Source organism: Enhydra lutris, unplaced genomic scaffold (genome assembly GCF_002288905.1).
Source record: "Enhydra lutris kenyoni isolate GAN:26980312 unplaced genomic scaffold, ASM228890v2 scaffoldscaffold6, whole genome shotgun sequence".
NCBI classification, from domain to species: Eukaryota; Metazoa; Chordata; class Mammalia; order Carnivora; family Mustelidae; genus Enhydra; species Enhydra lutris.
In genome coordinates, this window is record NW_019154090.1 from 9,903,664 (window position 1) to 9,918,769 (window position 15,106).

Here is a 15,106-nt window from a genome sequence, read left to right on the forward strand (position 1 = left end):
CGCGCTGCAGGGCTTTTCTCCTGAGCTTGCTTTTCCTTTGCTCAGGAGGCAGGAAGCCGCGTCGCAGAGGGATGCGGACTGCGCACAGTGGGGCCAGATCCGGGCTGCCTGGGTGCCTGTCCCCATCCGAGCCTCTGTCTTCCCGTTGGTAGAATGGGGTCATAAGCACTCAGGTGGTGCTGATGAGAACGAAAAAGGGGTAGATTTCAAAAGTGCTGGCCGCAGGGCTCAGTACCGGCTCCGTAAGCGTCGAGTCGGTCACTGCTGCTGATGGGCTGCGTACCCGGCGCCTCCCACGCAGGGGTGGGGCGTGGACACGGTCCCCCTGCCGCCGCTCCATGGCTGGGGCTCTCGCCGGTCACCTGATGTTCCTCTGACGCTCAGCTGCTCCGTCTGAGAGACAGGAAGCCGATGCTGTGGGGTGTGGGGTGGTTAAATGGATTGGGGCAGAAAAGGCTATAGTAATAAGAAGCGCTCAGTGAAAGGCCACAGACTTCTACAGTGCTTCAAAATAAGAATGAAATGTGGGGATCCTGTTTCTCGCCGCTCTCTAATTTCCCGGCTTTTCTCTCCGGTCCGTGCGGCCCGCAGGTGATGGAGGCAACGACGTCAGCATGATTCAGGAATCCGACTGCGGCGTGGGTGTGGAGGGGAAGGTGAGTGCGGGCGCGGGGCGTGGGGGCTGCTGGTCGTTGCCGGGCGCTTGGGGCCACGGTGACAAGTCATTGTATTGGGTTGGGAGCTGCTCTTCTCTGCTAGCTGGAGCTGCTTTTTCCCTCAAAACATAGCTTTGATGCTTCTGAAAATTCTAGATTCACATTACGAAGCACAAGGAACCACGAAGCATGATCCCCTGGTATTATTACGTGGGAGTCGTGTTATCACGTGGGAGTCGGGGATCTACATCACTCCGTCTTACAGATGACGAGTGATGATTTTTCGCGTGCCAACGCTTAAAAAAAGAGTGTTTTGCTGTATCGTCAGGGCACCATGAATGTACTTGTCACTTTTCCGTGGCCATCACAGTGTCCGTAAAAGCATCGGTCATCACGCTGTCTGCTGATGTCTTGGGGGTCAGAGAAGAATGTGGCGCAGTCTTCCCCTCACTAAAAGCTGCATTTTTTAAAAAGTTGGTGTGTTATAACAGTTTTTCTCTTGCTGTCCTTATCACCTCTGTGCTTGCCTTTTACTGTTTCCTCTGTCCTAATTTGTGACTTCTAAATGGCAACAGGCAAGGATAGGGGTTCCCAGGTTTGTCAGGACTTTGTGTTTAACAGGAGGACAGAGGCCCCAAGTGAGGGCCAGAGATGCCGTCCTGTGCGTTTGGTCCCACAGCTTCATGAATCGGGCGAATCCACACTCTCCTGTGTCCTTTCCTCCCTCAGCCCCCGCCCCCCAGCCTTACAGTTCGCTCAGAGGAACAGACCGTCGTAAGGTGCCTATGTCTGATGATTCTTGGCTCTGGATGCACTTTACGGGGTGGGCGCACCCCCAAGATACTAGATCCCTTTGACCTCCAAATTACAACTGTCTGTGACTTAGAGCGTTTTTTATTTAAATAAATTCCTCTTTTTCAATCACACGTAGACTCAGACCACCTACTGAGCACAGCTCGAAACCAAAGAAGCTCTTCACTGAAGTTTTCCAAAGATCCCCTTACGGTGTCTTGCTTTTTCCGTGGAAAACAAAACAAAACAAACGGGTTTGCCTTGACCTCCTGTGCTTCTGACAGTGCCTGTTTTGTGTGGCTTTCAGGAAGGCAAGCAGGCGTCCCTGGCTGCCGACTTCTCCATCACCCAGTTCAAGCACCTGGGCCGCCTGCTCATGGTGCACGGCCGCAACAGCTACAAGCGCTCGGCGGCCCTCAGCCAGTTTGTCATCCACCGGAGCCTCTGCATCAGCACCATGCAGGTGGGCGGGGGGCGGTCGAGGCGGGGGGCAGGTAGGGGGCGGGCAGGTGGGGGCAGGTGGCGGGGGCAGGCGGTGCGACTCTGCTCACCCTCCCTGGGGCGAGCAGGGAAAAGGCCTGGAACTCGACCGTGCTTTGGAGCTGTGACCCTCCCTGGCTGGTTGGTCGGTTGGTCGGTTGGTTGACTTTATTTTCCCACCTGACCAGTTTTAAATCCCCGCCGGGCCACGTTCCAGCCCAACAGACCTTGGATTGCCCCAGATCCTTCCTCTGGCGGCTGGGGCAGGCCGTCCTCGCCATGGCGGGGTGGCTGTGAGCGTTAGCAGCGGGCCTGGCCAGTGCTTGGCAGGAGGGAGGTGTGTTGTTGCCCAGAGTTGTTAGGATTTTTTTTGCCAGAGGGAAGCGTGCAGAGTGAGATGCGGGCAAATACTAGGGTCTTGGATTTTCCGGATGCTCATGAAAGGGCCAGCAGAGAACGACCGCGGGAGGAAAAACTTGTGTTCTCCAGTTCTTCCGACACCCTGGGCCCCTGGCTCCATGTCCACAGGGCAGCGTCTCACGCGGTCCTCGTGGTCGCCTGCATCCGTTGTACAGATGGGGAGCCTGAGGCTCCGTGAGGCTGAGAAACACATGCAGTGTCTCTTGGGGGTTAGTCTGTATCAGGTGGGGACTCCAGAGCCCATGCTCTTGGTCACGGTGTCTCCTCGAGTGCTGCGATGCAGGGAGGCCTGGATCGTGGCCTCAGCTCATGTGGGCTCTCAGGTGGGGCAGCAGAGCCTGTGGCCCTGAGGGGCCTCCGATGTCACGGTTCTGCCTCCAGCCATCCCAGGTGGGAGTCGAGCTGGGCCGTCCCATTGTTCAGCTTCTCGGGAGTAACATCTTGTTCGCATCTTGTTTCTCACAAAAGAATTCCAGGGTACTTTCCCCACCTCCTCTCTCACTGGCTCCTTTCACATCTGTCATCGGTCTGTGGCAATTAAGTGTACACTAGGAGGAAGGCCGAAGGGTGGGAAAGAAAACATTTTAGGTGTTGAAAAACGATTGATGGATTGATTCCTCTTCATGGACGTTCGGTGAAAATATCCCAGTTAAGTAGTGAGAACATAGGGATGATGGGACTTGAAACCCACATCTCTTTCTGACCACACCATAAATATCTCTGAGACCTAGAGACCCCTCTGGGTCTCAGTCTTCCATCCATGAAATGGGGATGATAAGACCTGCCTCGCCTCTCAGATGAGGCTACTTAGAGAAGCAGAGTTCTGTAAGACGTCAGGTGCTGAAGGCATCCTTTCCCCTCGTCATAAAACCACAGGGCGAGGTATCCAGTGAGAGGATGTTTTAATCTATGGGAAAGGCAATTGCCACATAAAAGACATTGTCCCTTTCTGAGTAAGTGAAGCTATACTGTTCGTGTACATGAGACCCTCTCCCTCTTCTGGCCTCTTTCTCACCTTCTGGAGGTCATTTTAGGTTTTCAACATCTATTGTATTTGTGAACATAGGAGCCTTAAAGTGATTTTTTGGTCAACGTGATCTACACCCAAACAGCTGTTAAGTTCCTCAGACCACATCTGTACTTCTGTGTTAGCTCGTGGGTGGCGCTCTGGATCCGTCCCTGGGAGACTGATCGGCTTGGCCCTGGGCGTGCGCACAGAAGCTGGGCTGGGCGAGCTGACTTCTGTAAAGCTTGTATGTGGTCGCTCTCAAAACATCAATTTAGAAAAAGCTTCAGGATGGGAAATTGTTCTTTGGGGCTGTAGAAAAAACATCTCGCTGTCCACTGTGCTGAAAGTGGCTGGCCGAAGACAAGTCCCTCTTGGAGCCGCACCTTGGCGTCCGTCTCGTTGATAGATGTGGCCGTAGTGTTTTTTTTCCCTCAGGTGTTCTCTCCACGATGAAGGCTTTATGGCTAACCTGGCCCTTTTAGGGGAAGGAGGCTCTTGACATTGATTTACAAAACGAAACACCAGATTCTTGACATTTTTACAACCATCCTTTCTGTGCCACAGCCCAGCTGGGGTAGAAAGTCATTTGAAAGATGGCTTTCACCTTCCAGTTCTGAAATATGACCAGGGTGCAGCTGGGGCTGCCCACGACCTTGGCCCCAGGTGGCACCTGCGTTTCGAGCTTTGTGCCAGACAAACACCCACAGCAGGTGATGGGGGGTGAGACGCCTCTGGTGCCACAACCTTTCTAGTCACTAGGCTGGCTCAGGCTGTCTCTCGTATTCAGCTTTTGAAAGCCTCTTGTCGTCGTCTCTGGCCTCTTTTTGGTTTTCTGCCCCTAGGAATTCGCTTTTGAGGCCACTTTCCTTCCGTGAGCCTGTCGATGCCCAGAGACGGAAGTAACAGAGTGTCAAGTCTGATTTTATCTCCCCAGCCTGGTTTTCACAGCCAGTAGCTCCTGTTTTCCAAGTCAGGAAGCAGACATTTCAGGGAGCGTTTGGAAAGGTCTTTATTGCTCTTGTCTAACAAAGGCAGCAGGTTATGGGCTCTTTGTAAAAATTTCCAGAAACAGTAAAATGTGTCATATAAGAGGGGCTGTGCCTTCTCTGCCGCCCTGCCCCTGGGGAGCTGGAGTATGGAGCTGGGATTGAGCCCCGCAGTGCCCTTTACCTGCTCAGAGTCCCCTCCTGTGAAATGCAGGCGATAGGACTGGATCTCATGGGTGGTTCTGGGGGTTCATGGGGATCGCACAGGGTATTTCTGAGTCCAGCCTGTGTCCCCTAATGCCAGTGTTCACAGAGGGGTGGAGAGTGGTCCCTGGTGCCAAACCACCCGGGAATGACTCCTGGCTCCCATCACTTACGAGCTGTGTTATCTTGGGCAAGTCCCTTAACCTCTCTGTGCCTTACTGTTGTCATCTGTAATAGGGTTGATGATAACAGTACCAGCCTCATGAGGTGGTTGTAATTGTGGAATGAGCTGGTTTCATTAAAGCACTCACAGCTGTGCTGTGCTGGGGAAGTTTGTGCTGTTAAGCGTTGACTGTTACTTTATAAGTGTAGGGATTTTGTCACGATTTTTGTTAACGTCCTCCTTTCTTGTTGGCACAGGCGGTCTTTTCATCCGTGTTTTACTTTGCCTCCGTTCCTCTCTATCAAGGATTCCTCATCATTGGGTAAGAAAATCTAGGCAGGGTATTAATTTTTTATGAAACTTCTCGAAAATGCCACAGATGAGCGAGGAAATGTGCCGTCTAGGCTGTTCAGTCCCCAGGTTGCCGGCGATGCCGTTTAGAACCTTCTCAGATTCACAAGTTTTTTTGAACTGACAAGCCTGTAACCAGACTGAGGAAGTGGGGTCTGATATGTTTGTCGTTCATAGCCCTTGGCCATTTGGACCTGGAGATGGAAAAATGCTTGCCCATGAGAGTCTGAGCTGACCGGTGATTAGCAATCAAAGCAAGACCAAAGGTTCAGACTCAGTGATTTCATTGCGGTCTTAGAAAAAGTGAAAGGGGAGCTCTGGAGAGTACCCTCCCTGCCATGGACCCCAGTAGAACCTTCTGCTGCTGGGTCTCTAAGGCGGCCCAGGGCCTTGATCTCTTTGGGGGGGGGGGGTGCGTGCCTAATGGAGCTTCACTGCTGCTTGCCCTGACCTGCTAGACTAGGGTGTCCCTGGGACATTTGCTGCCCTCAAACCCAACCCCATTCCTGACTTTGAATTCATGTTTCTTGTGATCCTTCAGAGAATGTGTTCAGTCTTTGAATTGCCAGATGGGTGGAATTTGGGTACCACATGCCCTAGATGGAGACCCATGTAGGCCATGCTCCTGGTCGTGAAGAGGCAGGACAGAAAGGCTGGCTAGCCCTGGGGGAGAATCTTACCAAAGTTGCCTGCCTTCTTCTTTTTATGTTGGCCCGTTCACTCTGACAGTGGACAGTGAAATTCTGCTTGCTTCTAATTGGACAGGTGGGCATCTTTTGTTAGGTCCTAGAAGAACAAAAGAACATGCCAGAGTGTAGGCAGGGCTCCCGGAGCTTGGCTGCATGTGACCTTCCATGACTGGACCTCTTGTCCCTCTCTGTTCCCATTTCCTTCTCTCTCCCTCTCACTCATGCAGCCAGCTGCACTGGTTGCCTTGCTGTTCTTCAAACAAGATGCACTCTCACCTCAGGGCCTTTGCACATGCTGCCCTCTCTGCCTGAGATGCTCTTCCCTCCACTTGGGCCTGACTGCCTCTCACCTTCTCTGGGTGTTTACTCAAATGTCACATCCTTTGGGCACCCTCTCGAAAATGACACCACCCCCAGGTCTCCTTCCCTCCCTTCCATTAGAGTTTCCTTCTTAGCACTTACCTGTAACACACAGTGTAGTTTACCAACTCTGTTGACTCACTGACTAGTATGAAAGCTCTCCGAGGGCAGATGTTCCCATCAGTTTTTCATCTGAATCTCCTGAGCTTAAAATCAGCCCTGGCACCAGATAGGCACGCAGTGGGTGGTTGTTGAAGGAACGAATGAATGGAAATTGGGCTGCAGAAGCTGGAGAAACAAATTGCTCATTTTCCTTCAGCTGGGTCTTACCTGTGGTGATTTCTGCCCCTCCATCCCCCCACCCCCAGGTACTCCACCATTTACACCATGTTTCCTGTGTTTTCTCTGGTCCTGGACAAAGATGTCAAGTCGGAAGTTGCCATGCTGTATCCTGAGCTCTACAAGGATCTCCTCAAGGTTCACTGGACTCCCTGACTTCCTTCCCTCACTCCTTCCTCCTCCTTCCCCTTCTCTCTCCCTCTCTCCCTATTGTTAATTGATTTCACACAGACCCTCCATATCTGGTTTGAACACACTGATTGGAACTGCTGGTTTCTTAGAGGAAGGCGTGGGATTTTATTTTATTTTTCTTAAAGTAGTATATGCGCTTGTAAAGAATATTAAACAGTACAGCAATAGGTGAACTGCAAACGAACCAACTAACAACTTAAAAAAAAAAAAGCGCCTGACGGTTCCATCCTCCAGCCTCAGCTGGTGTCTGCTCCTGGAAACGTCCTTGTGTTCACTTCCAAAAGGTGTGTGCATGCTGCCTGTGGTGTGGTGTGTGTGGTGTGTGTGGGTATATGATTTCATTTATTTGTCCCCACGGAATTTTACTGAAGAGCAGATTTATTTCCACCTTAGATCAATTCTCTTTAAAAAATGTAATTTCTCTAGTCAGTTCAGATATGTGCAAGAACCCCCCCTTTTTTTTAAATGAAAATAGGCAGGTTGCCTTGTTAGTGGAGGAGCCCAGCGAGGTAGTAACCTGTTCTTTCTCACTTCCTCATTTAGGGAAGACCGTTGTCCTACAAGACCTTCCTGATATGGGTTTTGATTAGCATCTATCAAGGTAAGGCAGTGCTCAGGGTCAACTAGTCTGTTGTCTGTAGAGCATGAAGGGAAGAAACCGGAACCCTAAAATTTGGTTAAGGAGTGGGACAGTGCGCCCCAGGGGAGGCCCAGCTCGGCATGTTCTAAGGACTAGAACATTCAGCAGAGCAGTAGATCTGAGAGGTGATGCCATCTGCCTCATGAGATAAAGTCAGAGAAAAAGATAATGGATACACTCAAAACCTGCCAAGATGCTTAGCCATTGTAACAAAAAGTGGTTGCTTTCTGGAATGTTCTGATACTTTTTCTGAGGTCAAGTTCTAGTTTTTGAAAGATGTGTTTACCTCAGCGGCCTCCGAGGAGGGCCCCTGGATTGCAGAGACTGTAGGATGACTTGTAGGAGAAGAAAATATCCAAACCCTGCTGGTGTTTAATTCTGTCTTTATGTATGTTTTATAATGTGCACATAATTGTGTCATGGTCCTGGTATCTGTCTGTGTCTGCCCAAGCACGAACATAGAATTTACAGATGCACGTTGTGTATTGGGAGGTCTTACTGACGGGGCATGCAACAGAAGGTGTAGAAACCAGTGAATTTGTTGGCAGGAGGTTAAATTGTCATTAAAAAATAGAGGGGGGGACATTTTTAAGAAGTCTCTCAAAGTATAATATGTGCATCGATTATGCAGCTACGTTTTATGTATAGAATTTCATAGACAATGAGCAGGGAAGCGTCGTGTTAGCCCTCCCTCTCGAACCCTGTCGCAGTGGGCGGTGGTGTGAGGAGTTTTGGGGTTTAGCATCTAGTAATAACTCTGGTACTGCACCATCGGTTTGGTTTCTGCTGTGCTAGAAAAACACGCATTCGGACCCTGTACCCTCCTCCACTTTGCTTTCTTGCCTTGTTACAGGGGCACGATGCTGAGTGTCTCTGGGCTACCTCTGTCATTTCGTGTGTGTGGGAGGGGGTGGTTAAGATAACACATGACCGAAGATTCACCATCTTAACCCTTCTTAGGGGCACAGTTCGCTAGTGTACAGTGTATTCACGGTGGTGAGTTACGTTGTATGTTTACAGTGTTACACTGTTGCAAGAAAACAGCCCCAGAACTTTTCCATCTTGGCAAGCGGAAACTCTGTCCCCATTCCTGCTTCCCTTTAGTCTCTATGGAGGTGACTACTTTGGATTCCTCCTAGAAGTAGAATATCCACGGTATTTGCCTTTTTGTGACTGCTTGCCTCTGTCATTTTAAATAATAAAGTTTAAATTTCTCTTTCTTGTTCCATCCACTCTGGATGGTTATTCTCTCCTGTCGCTCCTGTTTTTCTTCTCTCCATCTCTCTCCCTCCCTCCTTCTCTCTTTCCTCCTCTTTCTCTCTCTCTTCATCCTCTCTCTCTTTCCTCTTCCCTACAGTTTTAGACTCCTTATCATATAAAGTCCAAAGGGAAAATAGGAAACCAGGACAGGGCACCTCTTTCAAACCTCCATAAAGCACCACTCGTCAAGCGCCATCTTTCATGTCTAAACAGAAAACAAACAGAAAGGAGCCCCTGCCTGGGAGCAGGCCTCGGGAGCCTTGGGAGCCCCAGATAGGGAGGGCGAGGGGGAGGGCGGCGGCTGCGGGCAGGACTGTGCAGGACTGTGCAGGACGCCGGCTTCCTCTGCCTTTGCAGGGAGCACCATCATGTACGGGGCCCTGCTGCTGTTTGAGTCCGAGTTCGTGCACATCGTGGCGATTTCCTTCACGTCACTGATTCTCACCGAGCTGCTGATGGTGGCCCTGACCATCCAGACATGGCACTGGCTCATGACGGTGGCCGAACTGCTCAGTTTGGCCTGCTACATCGCCTCCCTGGTGTTCCTACACGAATTCATCGGTAAGACACCTTCCAGCCCCTCCCCTCCCCCTGCAGCCGCAGCCTGGCCGTCGGGTCTCGGGGCCTCCCCGGGACCCGTCCTGAGCTCTTTGTCCCACAGGCCTTGGCACTCAGTGGTCCCCATGTTGTTCCTGGCGTCCCCTTGGGGCAAGTGGCAGCTGTGACTCAGCTTCCTGGAACAGAGGCTCTCGGCTTGATGTCAGTAGGGTTTCCTTTGAAAAGCACACTGTGTGAACTGGCTTAGAAGGGATCCCATTGAGTCCAGCAAAGACTGGCTGGGATTCTCGAGGGAGCCGGTCACTGCGTCGGGCTCCGGGGGGCTGTGGAGAGGTCAGACGTCCAGGTCTCGCTCATGAATAAGGGATAGCCCCACAGGATGTGTCCTTATCACAGGGTGGAGAAACTCCGCCTTTCCCTGAAAACCTCTCTGATGATGTCTCTTGCTGGTCAGCAAACGGTCCTTAAGGTTTGGGTAAAGGGAAGACAGGCATCCGTGAAAAGTGAAGTCTGAGGAGTTTCACACTTGTCTGGAGAGTCTTTCCAGATGGGTTTCGTGCGCACCTGTCGTGTGCTCTGTGGCTTGGGGTGGTGAGCTCTGCCCTCGGGAAGCTGCCACGGGGCCGGATGTGCAGCTGTGCGTGGGCTCCACGGCCGGGCACTCAGTGGGACTGTGGCTGGTGCCAGCCACCTGCCTCCCACCCCGTCCTGTGCACCACTGTGCGGAAGCCCGTGAGCCTCACTCTGCTCTCACAGAACCCTCTGGACTGCGGGCTTACTGTCCTGCAGCAGATGGGGGCGCCTGTCCTTAGCTGGAAGCCCCCTGAGGCTACCCCCGTTTCCAGCTTGGCACTGCCCTCAGGCCCGGCTGCCCGTAGCTTTGGTGATCATCCCAGAGGCAAAGGGAAAACGAAGGGAAACGAGGGGGAAAAGCCTTTCTGCTCTCAGGCGGTAGGGTGTACATAGAAAATCTGACATGCTGTCAGATTCCGCATCAGAAACACCTGTAAGAATTGTTTGTGCCCCTGGTTTTCTTTCCCTGGTGCTGGAAACAGCATTTCACTGACTGTCCGTGAATTCAGCCGCAGAAGCAGGTCGGAGAGAGGAGCGGGCGGGGAGAGTCCAGACTCTGGGAGACTGAGCTGAAGGAAAGGGCCAGTGCCCGGAGGCCGTGTGTCGGTGACGGGATCCCATGCAGAGACAGCTCTGCCCCCACTCACCCCCCATCAGAGCTGTGCCGGCTATTCTGAGCCGAATAGGCCTTCCGGAACATTCCGCCCACTCATCGCGGTCTTCCCGTTTGCTTGCAGATGTGTACTTCATCGCCACTTTGTCGTTCTTGTGGAAGGTGTCGGTGATCACTCTGGTCAGCTGCCTGCCCCTGTACGTTCTCAAGTACCTGCGGAGACGGTTCTCCCCGCCCAGCTACTCGAAGCTCACGTCGTAGGCGGCGCCGGCCCAGGGCGCCGCGGCCTCGGCGCTCTCCTGCCGGGCAGAGTTCAAGTTGCGTTTTTCTTACCCGCTGCCTGTGGGTCGTGCAGGCATCGCTAACACGTGCAGTTTTGACGCGAAGAGGCTCCGCGCGGGGTCCTGACGCCGGACGATGGGGGAGGTCCCTGGAGGGGACCCCGCGGGCCTGCTCGGGCCCCTCGCGGTTCGGCCCGCAGCGAATGTACATATGTTAAAGCCGGCGGCTCCACTGACGGATTTATCCGTGGGTCACTGGGCAAGCTTCCGAGGACTTGCTTTCTGTTGTCACGCGATAAGGGTTTCTGTCTAGTTGACGATCGTAGAGGGGTTTTTGTTTTTGTTTTCAACAGTCCTCCTGTGTGTGTACTCTTTACGTCTTTCTCACTCGTAAAAGCCGGCTTCGGAGAAATGTAAAAGCCCTTGGGATAGGTTTGTGGGGAAAGACAGTGACTTCGGTAGAAAGTTACGCAGGCAGTCATCTCGTGGTGGAAATGCGGGATGTCCTGTCTGAGGCGGTGCTGCTCTCCAAGGCCGCACCGGCTTCCTAGAGTGACACAGAGCAAAGGAGAGGAGGGAGAGAGAGAGAGACAGAGGGTGCCATAAATCCAGCCTGGCCTCCTCCCTCGGACTCAGCATCTCCAGCCCTCGACTTAGCTCCACCTGCCACCTCGTAAAAGATTTTTTGGAGGTGTTCTCCTGCTTTCTTTTCTCCTGGTAACGATGACCAAGCCCGCGACTGGCTGAGGACACCCTCAGACATTTTCAGCAGAGTTGTTGCAGCAGGAAACGTGCCATTGAACAGCTCCTCAACGTGTGGACAGACTGATAAGAGACTCAACTAATGCTTTAGACAACGTTGCACATGTGGCCAGGCCCTCCCGAGTCCCGAGTGCAAGGTCAGGGACGGGGGGCTCTCTGCTCCACAGAAGTCTCTTTCCCATTAGGAGGCTGAATGACAAAGGCAGAGGCATCTCCCACGTTGCTGTGCGTCGTTCATCGGGGGCAGCCCCGGTGGGAGGAGGCCCGGGCTGCCGCTCCGGGGCCCTGGGGTCCGGGGTCTGTCACACTGCCTACGGCTTTCGAGGGGAGCTTGCTTAAAGGCAGCCGGTGGTAGCGATCCCCACCACCCACGGGGATAGACTACACGCCCGTGTGTTTCTCATAAAGCTGTGGCTTCTCGTTTCAGAGGAGGAAGGGGGTGTGCAAGGCCTGGACCAGGCAGGACAAGGCATCCTCGGGGTTTCGAGGCCCTCGGCGCCCAGCCATACGTGCCTGCCATCAGGGCTCGGCCGGTTGATCTTCCAGAGCTGACCATGCTCGAGGTCTTGGACTTGGATGAATTCCTTCGGCCCTTCTGCTTGTGTGGGCTTCAGGGCTGCGGGCTCCGGCTGGTGGCGGCACCCACTACCCTCCGGGCAGCCGGCTCTGGGGGAGCTGGGGGCGGGCGGAGCAGGCAGTGGTCCCCTTGCCTGGGAGCACTCTTCATATGCTCCTGCATGGGTGTTGCCCCTTTAAAACTTCGTAAAATGACCACCGGTTTCAGGCACCGGTAAGCTGGCTGCTGACATGGCTTCTGTGTGAAGACTGTGCGTTTCTGCAGTCATCTTTGCCTGCTCATGCCAGCTGTTCCTGCCGCACAGACCCACAGAGAATACAGGTTGCAGTGGGTGAATAGTTATGTAGGACTAGGACCTTGGTCTAAAGCTCTCAGAAAGATCGAACACGTCTGACTTCTTCCTGACTGATGTTTCCCAGTTTCAAAAGGAGGGGAGCAGAGTGTGGGGCTCAGAGGTTCACACTTGGTTCTGTCTTTTTGGAAGGCTGATTATAAGTCTTACGTCATTCTGTTCTGAGTTTGTAAACCCTGATCCTGGCCTTCTGCACAGACAGAGGATGGCTCCTGGGGTAGGTCTTAGGGAACCATTGCTAGGAAATGGCAGACGTTCAGCAGATAGTGGGAGGTGGTCTCTCTGGTTTCATTCCTCAAGTCCCAAGTGATCCAGGTGTGTGAGTTGACTTTTAAAGTCCACACCTGAGCTACTGCTTGCCATCTCCCAGGAAGGGAGCTTTTCAAAGAGGCTGAAGAAGCCCTCCACCCCGACCTCCCCCTGGAAGTTGATGGATGCTTGTCTTGCTGTTACAAACCATGTTCTGTTGTCTCGGCCACACTCTAGTAGAGGCAGTCAAGGGCCAGAGGGACCGAAATCCAAGTGGAGCCCAGACCGCCGTCAGTGGGCAACCTGTGCACACCACCTGCTGGGGGGCCTCGAGTGTCCAGGAACGCGTGTGCCCCCAAAGGGTGGGAGCCTCCAGTCGGTGAGAGTACAGGATGGTCGCCTGCACAGGTCAGCCTCATCCCAGCAGAGAGAAGTGCGGCACACGCGGGTTGTCTTAGTTGTGGGCGAGGACGAACACCCGAGCTACTTTACAGGAAGCTCCTGAGTTCATTAACCGTAAGCATAAGGATTCTGTTGACCTTTTTCTTGGTTTTCCGATCTGGAAAAAATTTAAGAAGCACCACTGACCCCTTCCCCTCACCCTGGACCTCAGTGGGACCTAGGCCTATGATAGCTGATTTAATTCGAGGCCGAAGGCCCCACAACACGCAATCAGTGCTGTTCAAACATTTCTCCTTAAAGTAGAAATTACAACCCCTCTGACACCATTATGTATTTCTGTCACAGTAAGCACTTTTGTTTTATGATGATTTTTGCTTGATCTTGCGGTGATGGCTGTGTGTGCGTGAGGACAGTGGGATCTGTTTGTGGTTTCTCCTTTCCCCTTCCTTCCTCTAAGAAAATGACCAGACGAGCTTCTCCATCCTCAGTGATTTCTGGTGCCTGACAGTGTGGATCCTAGTTTGGCAGCGGTGTGGGCACAGGTGCGTGTGGCCCGCGGTGCTGGGCCAGGCCAGTTGCATTGACCGTGGTAGCTTGGAGTGGCAGACGTGGCCCCCGAGCCCTGGAGGGCATCCCCGGGAGCATCCTGACATCGGGGCAAACCACCTGTTTGTAGCCGCCAGGAGCTGGGAGACCAAGAGCTGGGATGTCTCCCACTGCGACGGTCGTATTCTCCGGGTCCCAGGCCAGCTTCCCTTAATAATTGAAGCCCTTTTGTGTCCTAGTAATCTTGAATGTCTGCTGACCCCTTCCCTCGGTGTGTTCTCTGCTGAAAGTTAAGGTCACACTGACAACTTTTGAATGTATTTTGAGTTTTGTGCTCATTGGAAATTGACACAATAATGCCTATTCTTCTTCCAGACTTTGCTTTTATACTTTGTTTTGTTTTTACTGGGGTGGGGATGGGAACGCCCTCATGCCTTTATGGGGCAGCATTTTAAACCTTTGCCAAAATTGCCGATGGGACCTCCATGTGCTTCCGCTCCATCCTATTGAAGGCAAACACCTGCCAGCTGTTTTTTTTATCTTTAATCTTCTGTGTGTGTTTCAGTGCGTGTGTGTATGTGACTATGTCATCTCCAGTTTTTTTATGAGATGCTTGGTTTGCATTAAAATCCCGTTACTCCCAGCTTTGTTTTCATTAAGAAACCTACAAGAAGCTTTGTAAATAACAACCGGTTTTATTTCTCCTCCCTTCCTTTAATGTAAAGGAATTTGTTGTGTATACTTACGGGGAAATATTTCCATTAATGATGTTCATTTCATCTTGGACAAGTGCACGTTTCTGAATGGAGCGGAGAGGCAGATGACGTCTTGAGCAGCTCCCAGTGACCCTGAACCCGTGGACCCGTCCTGGTCACCACGTGGCCACGGGTGCTGTCCGTTCAGGTCACTGGGTTCCATCAGTGAATACTGCGTTTGTTGGGGGTGGGGGCAGGGACAAGTGGGGGGTTCACAAAAAAAGCTGTGGCTAAATTATGATTTTGTCGCTCTGGGGCTAACTGTAAACTCTCCTAGGAGTCCGTGGCCGTCCCGTTAGTAGATCCCCACGGGTAATCCGCCTTGCAGACTCTCACCAGGACAGTATTTTGTCATGAGAGGGCAGCTCTGGTACAGGATGCTTTATTTTAGCAGGGACTCCCAGATGATTTAAATTCTCGATCCTGTGATGATACCCATGTGATCCTGCGTGCTCCGAGCGGTTCTCCTTTCATTGTCTGCCAGCCCAGCCCGTTGCTGTTGCCCAATAAAGCTTGTGTACTTTATGCCTCCGGGGGATCATTTTAATTTGTGCGGAACCATGAATTCTGGTGTCAAAAATGAAGGCTTTTTATTATAATGCTGTTTTCTGTGTAACTCATGGTACAAAAAGTGTAAATAGCTTTTTCTCCAGTTAAAGTTACTGTGATTTTGGCAAAAAGAAAAAGGAAGAAAAAAATCCCATTCCAAACCCATGCATTGTTGTTTATTCTGTACTGTCGTCTGTTACAGACATGGCCTCATTTCAAAAGGTGATCAATAGAAGTAGGAAAAAGAGCTCTCTATAAGATTCATTTTCTATTATTACACATGGTCCTTGATCAGTTTAGAAACCTTTTTTTAAAATTTAAAAAAAATTTTTTTAAAATTTTTTCATG

General features: G+C 52.0%; 1 protein-coding gene across 2 annotated transcripts in view; it reads left to right on the plus strand.

The window, feature by feature from the left end:
* Positions 1 to 10,546, plus strand: part of LOC111141555 (ATPase phospholipid transporting 9A (putative)) — a 127,513-nt gene extending 116,967 nt beyond the window's left edge. For both annotated transcript variants that reach the window (XM_022494182.1, XM_022494181.1), the window contains exons 22-28: positions 592 to 656; positions 1,756 to 1,911; positions 4,968 to 5,032; positions 6,479 to 6,587; positions 7,185 to 7,242; positions 8,899 to 9,102; positions 10,410 to 10,546. In XM_022494182.1, coding sequence (XP_022349890.1) covers positions 592 to 656; positions 1,756 to 1,911; positions 4,968 to 5,032; positions 6,479 to 6,587; positions 7,185 to 7,242; positions 8,899 to 9,102; positions 10,410 to 10,546 — 794 coding nt within the window. The remainder of the gene's footprint in view (positions 1 to 591; positions 657 to 1,755; positions 1,912 to 4,967; positions 5,033 to 6,478; positions 6,588 to 7,184; positions 7,243 to 8,898; positions 9,103 to 10,409) is intronic.
* The last annotated feature ends 4,560 nt before the right edge of the window (positions 10,547 to 15,106 follow it).